Source organism: Colobus angolensis, unplaced genomic scaffold (assembly GCF_000951035.1).
Source record: "Colobus angolensis palliatus isolate OR3802 unplaced genomic scaffold, Cang.pa_1.0 Scaffold9, whole genome shotgun sequence".
Classification (NCBI taxonomy): domain Eukaryota; kingdom Metazoa; phylum Chordata; class Mammalia; order Primates; family Cercopithecidae; genus Colobus; species Colobus angolensis.
Window position 1 is genome coordinate 7383024 of NW_012122931.1, and position 9036 is coordinate 7392059.

The 9036-nt window shown below is 55.7% G+C and overlaps 1 protein-coding gene across 3 annotated transcripts in view; it reads left to right on the forward strand.

The window, feature by feature from the left end:
- Positions 1-5573: 5573 nt before the first annotated feature.
- The window catches only part of ENG (endoglin), a 44509-nt gene continuing 41046 nt past the window's right edge, over positions 5574-9036 (forward strand). For 2 of the 3 annotated variants that reach the window (XM_011931326.1, XM_011931328.1), the window contains exon 1: positions 5574-6054. In XM_011931326.1, the coding sequence (XP_011786716.1) occupies positions 5988-6054 (67 nt within the window). In that variant the 5' untranslated portion in view covers positions 5574-5987. The remainder of the gene's footprint in view (positions 6055-9036) is intronic. The other variant, XM_011931327.1, reaches the window with a different exon arrangement.

A 9036-nucleotide genomic window follows, 5' to 3' on the forward strand; every position in this document is an offset into this window, starting at 1 on the left:
TTAGCCAGGATGGTCTCGATCTCCTGACCTCGTGATCCGCCCGTCTCGGCCTCCCAAAGTGCTGGGATTACAGGCTTGAGACACCGCGCCTGGCCTAAAATTTTTTCATTTTTTATTTTTATTATTTATTTGAGACAGAGTCTCACTCTGTTGCCCAGGTTGGAGTACAGTGGTGCAATATCAGTTCACTGCAACCGCCACCTCCTGGGTTCAAGAGATTCTCCTGTCTCAGCTTCCCAAGCAGATGGGATTACAGGTGCACACCACCATACCCGGCTAATTTTTGCATTTTTAGTTGAGACGGGGTTTCGCTATGTTGGCCAGTCTGGTCTCAAACTCCTGACCTCATGTGATCCACCCACCTCGGCTTCCCAAAGTGCTGGATTACAGGCATGAGCCACTGTGCCCAACCCTTGCATTTCTTTTTATTAAATTTTTTTATTTTTTATTTTTATTATTTATTTGAGACAGAGTCTTGCTCTGTCACCCAGGTTGGAGTACAGAGGTGCAATCTCAGTTCACTGCAACCTCCACCTCCTGGGTTCAAGAGATTCTCTTGTCTCAGCTTCCCAAGTAGCTGGGATTACAGGTGCCTACCACCATGCCTGGCTAATTTTTGCATTTTTAGTTGAGACGGGGTTTCACCATGTTGGCCAGTCTGGTCTCAAACTCCTGACCTCATGTGATCCACCCACCTCGGCTTCCCAAAGTGCTGGGATTACAGGCATGAGCCACCACACCCGGCCCTTCATTTTTTATTTTTTAGAGACAAGGTCTTGCTCTGTCACTCAGGCCAGAACGCAGTGATCACAGCTCACCGCAGCCTTGAACTCCTGGGCTCAAGCAATCCTCCTGCCTCAGCCTCCTGAGTAGCTGGGACTGTAGGCTTGAGCCACTAAGACTGGCTCAAATCTGCATTTATAAGAAGCTTCCAGAAGAAACTAAGACCACACTTTGAGTAGCAACAGTCTAGGGCATTATATTTTATGGCCAAGACTGGGCCATGGTCGGTGGTTAACGAAACCAACAGATAAGTTTGTGAGGAGTAGTGAAAGAAAATGCAACAGGCTGGGGGTTATGGGAGGGCATCACAGCCGCAAATCTATCTACAGGACCACAAAATGCTTGTTTCCATTATTTGAGTCTGAGTCCCAGGGTCTGTGCTGGGACGTGACGCCAGGGTCACAAAGGTTTGAGAAAACCTGGCTTGGGAGTGAGGGTAAACAGAGAAGGAAGGGGCCAGAGACCAACCCTGGGGGAACAAGGAGGAACCAGGGAGGAGACAGATAAGGTGACCAGGGAGGTGGGAGGAAAGCCAGGACAGAATGTTCTGGAAGCCACGGGGAAAAGGCCTGGATTTCAATTATCCTCTGCCTCTTCCCAGCCCTGTGGCCTTGCAAACCTGAGCCTCAGTTTCTTCCATTGTAAAATGCCAACATGACAGCCTCAGCCACTGAAGTGGCTGTGAAGTGGCACTTGGCACAGGGCCAGGCAAGCTCGTGGATAGTGGCGCAATTCCAATTCTTGTCTTGCCCTTTGAACTCCTCCAGACCAGCAGACTGCCCTCCCCTTGTGCAGATGAAGAAACGGAGGCTCAGAAAGTGGAAAGATCTGGCCAGGTGCGGTGGCTCATGCCTGTAATCCCAGCACTTTGGGAGGGTAAGGCGGGTGGATCACTTGAGGTCAGGAGTTCAAGACCAGCCTGGGCAACATGGTAAAATCCCATCTCTACTAAAAGTACAAAAATTAGCCGGGTGTGATGGTACATGTTCCCAGCTACTCGGGAGGCTGAGACAGGAAAATCACTTGAACCCAGGAAGCGGAGGTTGCAGTGAGCCAAGATCATGCCGCTGTACTCCAGCCGGGGTGACAGAGCGAGACTCTGTCTCAAACAAACAAAGATCTTGCCTGAGGTCACCTGGCCAGTGTGGGGCAGAGCCTGGGCACCCTGCTCCGCCCTGTGGGTCCGGCCCTGCTGTTATCAACAGCCCCTGGCTCCAGGCCGGTGCTGGAGACGGTCAGCCGCCTGGTGGGTCCCTGGGGGCCGCCTGAAATTCCTTCAGTGGCCAGTGGCCAGGGTGGACGTGCTCCATCCTTTCCTGCAGTCCTGGCCTTCCTGGCCAGCCAGGAGGAAGAAGGAGCAAAAAGTGTGCATCTGCCCTCTGTGGGGTCCAGACACAGGGACCTGGCCATCAGCCATGCCTCTCTCGGGCGTGTGGACAGACGGCACCTGAACGCATCCGTATCAGTCAGAACCCCGGCAGGAAACAGATGGCACGTTCCAGTAGGATCATTAGAGGAGAGTCTGATGAAGGGTCTGTTTACACAGGTGTGGTTGGGGTGTAGGGAAGCCCCAAGGGACGGTGCAGAACCCCAGGGCTGGCAGCAGCGTGGGCTGTGACCACCCTCAGCCTGAAGAGGCCAGGGGAGGAGCTGAGTCCACAGCCGGACAGGACTGTGTGGAGGGGTCTCCAACAGGACCGTGGCCTTCAGTGGAGGGAGGCCACCAGTATGCATTGGCCCTGCAGGGAAGGGGCTGGAAGATGGACCTTCCTCCTCCTGCCTCCTCTGACCTCCGCAGGGGTCGGGGGGGTTGGGGAAGTGGCTGTGTCATACAGGAGGGAGAGTGCAGCTGGCGGACATGGAAGACACCTACCCCAAGGCCTGTGCCCAGCTGTGAGGCCATGTGGCCATCGGGCTTCCTGGGGCAGGAGACCCAGTCCAGGACTGGCCTTTTCTACTGGGAACCAATGACAAGGACCACTTCTCTGGGCCTCCATGACTCCCACCCCTGCCTTGTCTTCTAGGGTCCCTCATGCTTTCAGCAAATCTATTTCAAGAGCCAAAAGGCCCTGGGCTCTGTGCTGGGGACACAGCAGTGCAAAGGGTGTCAAAGTCTCTTTCCTCGTGGGGCTTCTAGTCGAGTAGAGAGACACATGCAAATGGCTGCACACAGGCTTGGGTGTGACGGGGAAGGTCAGGGTGCTGTGGGAGCCAGAGGTGATCTCCGCTTCACCCGCCACCCACGGTGGTCCCAATCTCTTCCTTTCTCCATGAGGTGTCTGGAATCGGGACCCGAGTTCTTCCTGGAGTCCACCTGGAGTCTCTCCTGCTTTCTAGAGAATCCATTGGGTCTTGTTTACAATGTGGATGGGGATAGACTGTGCAGCGTGGAGGGAAGGGGAGGGAGGCAGGTTTGGGAAGAGCCTCCTGCGGGGTCCCTGTCACTGCCCCAGATGCCCCCAACACCCTGAGATACCCACAGCCCCTGCCACATCTGCCCCTCACTCCAAACTCAGCTCAGGGGGTGGTGGCAGGGAAGGAGGTGAGCTTGGAGCCAGGCAGCCCTGGGGTCACCACCCTCCAGCTGGGGTTCCTCCTCTGTAAAGTGGGGGTAAAACTGTACCCACCTCCCGGGGTGGCTGTGGGGGTTCAGAGCTGATAAGGTGAACGCCTAGGGCGGGCCCTGGTGCAGAGAGAGTGCTCAGCCCCTAGGGCTGGATTAACTGTCCCTGGGGCACAGATGTTGGTCTGGGGCCTGGGGAAACTCAGAGCTACCCCCGAACCCCCACCGAGCCACCCTTTGCCTCGCGGTGCCCATGGCCTCGTCTCCAGAGTTACAGGAAAAAGCAGAGGAGATGCGCCCCTCAGGGTGGCCCCCTGGGAGAGGATGCTCTCCCTTGACCTCACAGCCATGCTTGGCTGCAAACTGGCCAGGCAACCACAAGACTGGGTCAGCAAGACTATCCCTAATCCCCACCCAAGGAGCCACACCAACCCTCCCAGCCCCTGTGACAGCTCCTGCGGAGACATACGCACGGCCTACTCTTGTCACCGCGGCTGGCCAATAAGCACGGAGAGGCCAGGCCTCAGACCCTGGACTGACATCGTCCCTCCAGAGGCACCCAGGGCTCCAGCCTTCTCCTCCCTCCCTGGGCCAAAATTTCTCCACCTGTGACCCAGGGCAGGTAGATCCAGGGAGAAGAACCTTCTGGCTCCATTTCACTGTGGGTCCTGCCAGCACACACAAAGATTTGCAGCTCTGCCAGCGTCCTTCTGCTCAAGAACTCTCCATGACTCCCAGTGGCCCTAAGGACAAAGTCGTGGCATTCGAGGTCCTCTCAATGCAGGTCCAGACTCTGCCTCTCCAGCTTCCTGTCCCCACCACACCCCTGCTGGTCCCACAGTGGTCCGACTGCTTCCTGCTTCTGTGCCTTTGCCTAGTCTGGCACCCCTGCCTGGCATGCCCTCCTCACCCCTTCTTCTCCCCACCCCCAACTCACCCTGTCTTTCAAATGGCCGGCCTAAATGCCAGCCCCTCCAGGTGGCCCAGGCTTCCTTCTCTGAGCTTCCATGGGCCTGGCCCTGGGTGCTACCTCTGAGTAGCACCATGGTGGGCACATAGTAGGTGCACTTACTGTTTGCAGAATGAACATGGGACAGTTTGGAGACTGTCACCCAGCTCAGGGAGCACTGATGGGGAAGCATCTCCTGTATGTCCCAGGGCTCAATGCTGTAATGTCCTGACCCTCAGAAATCTCATAATGACTTAGCCAGGAAGGCATCGTGCCCCACTTTGCAAGCAGGGGGCGCTGAGAATTGAGGGGCCTTGTCTAAAGTCTCATGGCTCGAGCAAGCAGAGTAGGATTTGAACCCAGGGCCATGTGACTTCAGAAGTGCCATTAAAGTCCCCATCATTTGGAGTGTCTTTTCTTTTCTTTTCTTTTTTTGAGACCAAGTCTCACTCCATCATCCAGGCAGGACTGCAGTGGCCTGATCTCAGCTCACTGCAACCTCTGCCTCCTAGGTTCAAGGGATTCTCTAGCCTCAGCCTCCCAAGTAGCTGGGACTACAGGCGCATGTCACCATGCCCGGCTAATTTTTGTATTTTTAGTAGAGACAGGTTTTCACCATGTTGGTCAGGTTGGTCTTGAACTCCTGACCTCAAGTGATCCGCCTGCCTTGGCCTCTCAAAGTGCTGGGATTATAGGCTTAAGCCATTGCACCTGGCCTGGAGCTGTGTTTTGTCCATGAAGGATTTTCTACCCATGAAGGGGTCAGACATGAAGTGTGTGGCCCTGGGCAGCTACTCTGAGCCCAGAGACCCCAGCCATAGCCACCTTGCTGTGCCACAGTTTTCCTGCCTGCTAGGCAGCCCCATGTCAATTGCATTTAGTAGGCCAGGTTTGGTGCCTGACAAGACACGAGGTGGTGGAAGCAGGCAGGATCCCAGCGCTACCCTCTTCTTGAATCAGTGATCTCAACACATCGGATCTCTGTTTCCTCATCTGCAAAATGGGATCAGTGAGCTCAGGGGGTCACAAATTCCACAGGAACCACTTTAGCCAAGCCCAGCCCCCTGAAAGGCCCCTTCCGTGGGCTGTTAGGGTGATTGTTCTCATCTGTGGGGCTGCCTGATGCGTCCCCACCCGCCGGCCTTGGAGAGGGTGGGATGGGAGGGTGGGGTGCTTGGGGAGACAAGCCTAGAGCCTGGGCCCTCCCCCCCCACTGCCTCCCCCCCCCATTGCCTCCCCACATCCCAGGGCCCCCCACCCAGTGACAAAGCCCGTGGCACTTCCTCTACCCGGTTGGCAGGCGGCCTGGCCCAGCCCCTTCTCTAAGGAAGCGCATTTCCTGCCTCCCTGGGCCGGGCTGGATGAGCCCGGAGCTCCCTGCTGCCGGTCAGACCACAGCCTTCATCTGCGCCCTGGGGCCAGGACTGCTGCCGTCACTGCCATCCACTGGAGCCCAGCACCCCCTCCCCGCCCATCCTTCGGACAGCAACCCCAGCCCAGCCCCACGTCCCTGTGTCCACTTCTCCTGACCCCTCGGCCGCCACCTCAGAAGGCTGGAGCAGGGACGCTGTCGCTCCGGCCGCCTGCTCCCCTCGGGTCCCCGCGCAAGCCCACGCCGGCCCCGGCGCCCACCCGCAGCCCTGCCCCTGGACACCGGATAAGGCCCAGCGCACAGGCTCCCGCGTGGACGGCATGGACCGCGGCGCGCTCCCTCTGGCTGTTGCCCTGCTGCTGGCCGGCTGCAGTCTCAGCCCCACAAGTAGGTGTCCAGGGACCCGGGGTGGGGAGACTCGGCCCCCGGTGCACAGACCAGGCCCCAAGTATTCCTGGCCTCCTTCCTGTATCCTGAGCTCACGCCCAGCAGAGCCATCCATGGGGCTTTGGAGGGTCACCAGCCCTCCCAGTTTGCTGGAACTAAACGGTTATACAGGACTTTCAGTGTTGGAAAGCCTCGGGCAAACTGGGCTGACTTTCACTTTAACCCTGGTCTCTGGCGTCTGCTCACCCAGCTGTGTTCCATTACTCCCCGGGAAGCCTAGGTCCTAGAATGCTGTGCAGCCACAGGAGAGTTTCCTGCCCTCTCTGAGCCTTGAGTTTCCCCATGAGGAATGGATGGGAAGGAGGGCCCACAGCCTGGGCTCTGAGCACTGGCTCTGGGTTCAAATGTCACATAGGCACTTCCTTGCGGTGTGATCTTGGGGGACTGCCTTTGGGCCTCTGAGCAAAGTGGGAATGAGAACAGACTTCTCTCTCAGCTGCTGAGAAGGTTGGTGGTGAGGGATCATTGCAGAGACAGCTCTGACAGACTGGCCACTTCTGTGCTGTTTTATTATTAAGTTCCTCCAGCTCACCTTCCCCAGGGCCTTTGAGCAGCTCCTAAAACCAAACAGGCCAAGGCTGCAGGGCCCTGCTCTGCCTCCCTCCCACCTCCCTGATCTCCAGGAAGGGGACAGGAGTGGGTGCCGGCCAGGTTAGGGGTTCTGTGGGGCTCCTCGGCCTGGGGGCCCTTCCAAGGGGTCACGGCCTCTGCTGCTTTCTGAAACTGACCAGAGGAGGGGCCGTGAGGAGCCAGGGACCCCCAGCCCCACGTCCCACTCCCTATCCCTCGGCCACCTCAAGCCACTGGCCGGTCCTGTGGACAATCCTTTGACCCACCTGCGCATCCAGGGGCTTTCTGATGGATCTGGGGGAAGAGGGGCAGAAGCGAGCTGAGAGTGTGGGGAGGAAGGGGAAGGAAAACAGCGGTGGGGCAGCCACCGTCTCCCCACCTCCCCACCTGACGGCATTTTAGAGTCCCTGATTCTGAGTCTCTAAAGCTCTGCCCACCACCTGACTGACAGGAAACTGAGTCTCAGACTTATTAAGTGACTTAGCAGGGATTTGACTCCTGGCCTGAGGCTCCCTAAATGCTTGCTCCTAGCAAGGTGTGATAGGGCGAACCTTCTTAATGCGGCTCACAACGACCCTGCAAGATGGCTGCCGTCATCGTCCCCATTTTACAGAAGAGAAAATGGAGGCTCGAGCCGGCCAAGTTCACACGGCTTAGACGAAGCCCCTACCTAAGCTCCAAGATCTCCCTCCCACGCATTGCTCGCTGCAGTAACACTCTTCCTCTTGGTCATTAGAGAAAGGTGCATGCAGACATTTAGGGCCTGGTTTTTAAGGATCAAAGGCAGTGGTGTGCTGGTAAATAATTAACAACGGTGTGGGGCCTCGGTCTGTAGCATTTGTGGATTTCCACAGCGTAAGTACTCCCACCCGGCTGACTTCAAGCCACCAACTCACCAAGCTTGGAGCTGGGAATCAGTGCCCAGTGCACCTGGCAGTTGGTTCTGCAGAGTCTCTGCAGGCGCAGATCACATCGACAGCAGAGATGACAGTCAGGGGTGTAAAACGATTAGAAAGAAATGCGTTTGGACATTCATGATCTTTTAAAAATATATAGTAATAGCTATGTAACAGCCGGTTGGAAAAACTCCTGGAAATGTATCAGTCTGCTTCTGTGAACAGGTAGGAGCTGGTCCCAGTGCACCAGGGGTCACAGGTTCAAAGGTACAACAGACCATCAACCCAAATCATTTATGGTCTGGGAAGCTGAGGCTCATGGAAGGCAGAGGGGAGCCTGGGGCTAGGGCCTGGAACTCAGATCTCCATGCCAGGGCTGGGGGTAGGAGTGACCCCGACATCCTAGAAATGGGTCTAGAATTTGGGGCCACCACTTAAGACGAATCTCCTAAAACGGTACCTTGCATGTAACTTGCTACCCTCACAAATCAACCTTCAGAAGTCAGCCTTCTAGAGTTACTCGTCCAACTCTGTAAAGATGCGTGGTCCATGGGTACCTGCAACAAAAATCCAGTAACTGGAAATGATCTAAATGTCCATGAGCAAAGACTCTTAATAAATGACCACGCGATGGAGTATCATGCGGCAGGCACCAAGAAGACAGAGCTATATGAACACTGCCATGGACGGATGTCAGGGACACACTGTTAGGTGCCCAAACAACAATAATTCCATTTCGGCAACATTAAAATAGTAATAATGTACAATATGCAATAGAGAAAATTCTGGAATAGAATTTTCTATGTAACCCACTATTACTGTTCTCTGGCCTGGGGTTTCCTCTATGGGACTTTCACTTTCTTTTTAAATTTTTTTTGAGATGGAGTCTTGCTCTTGTCACCCAGGCTGCAGTGCAATGGCACAATCTAGGCTCACTGCAACCTCCGTCTCCCGGGTTCAAGCGATTCTCCTGCCTCATCCTCCCGAGTAACTGGGATTATAAGTGCCGGCCACCACACCCGGCTAATTTTTGTATTTTTAGTAGACACGGGGTTTTGCCATGTTGGCCAGGCTGGTCTCGAACTCCTGACCTCGTGATCCACGCACCTCAGCCTCCCAAAGTGCTGGGATTACAGGTGTGAGCCACCGTGTCTGGCTTGGACTTTGACTTTCTAAGACATACTTTCCTGTCATGTTGGGGGGTTTTTTTGTTTTGTTTTGTTTTAAGAACAAGCAGGCCAGGTGCGGTGGCTCACGCCTGTAACCCCAGCACTTTGGGAGGCTGAGGAGGGTGGATCACCTGAGGTCAGGAGTTCAAGACCAGCCTGACCAACATGGCAAAACCCTGTCTCTACTTAAAATACAAAAATTAACCAAGTGTGATGGTAGGTGCCTGTAATCCCAGCTACTTGGGAGGCTGAGGTAGAAGAATTGCTTGACCCCAAGAGGCGACGGC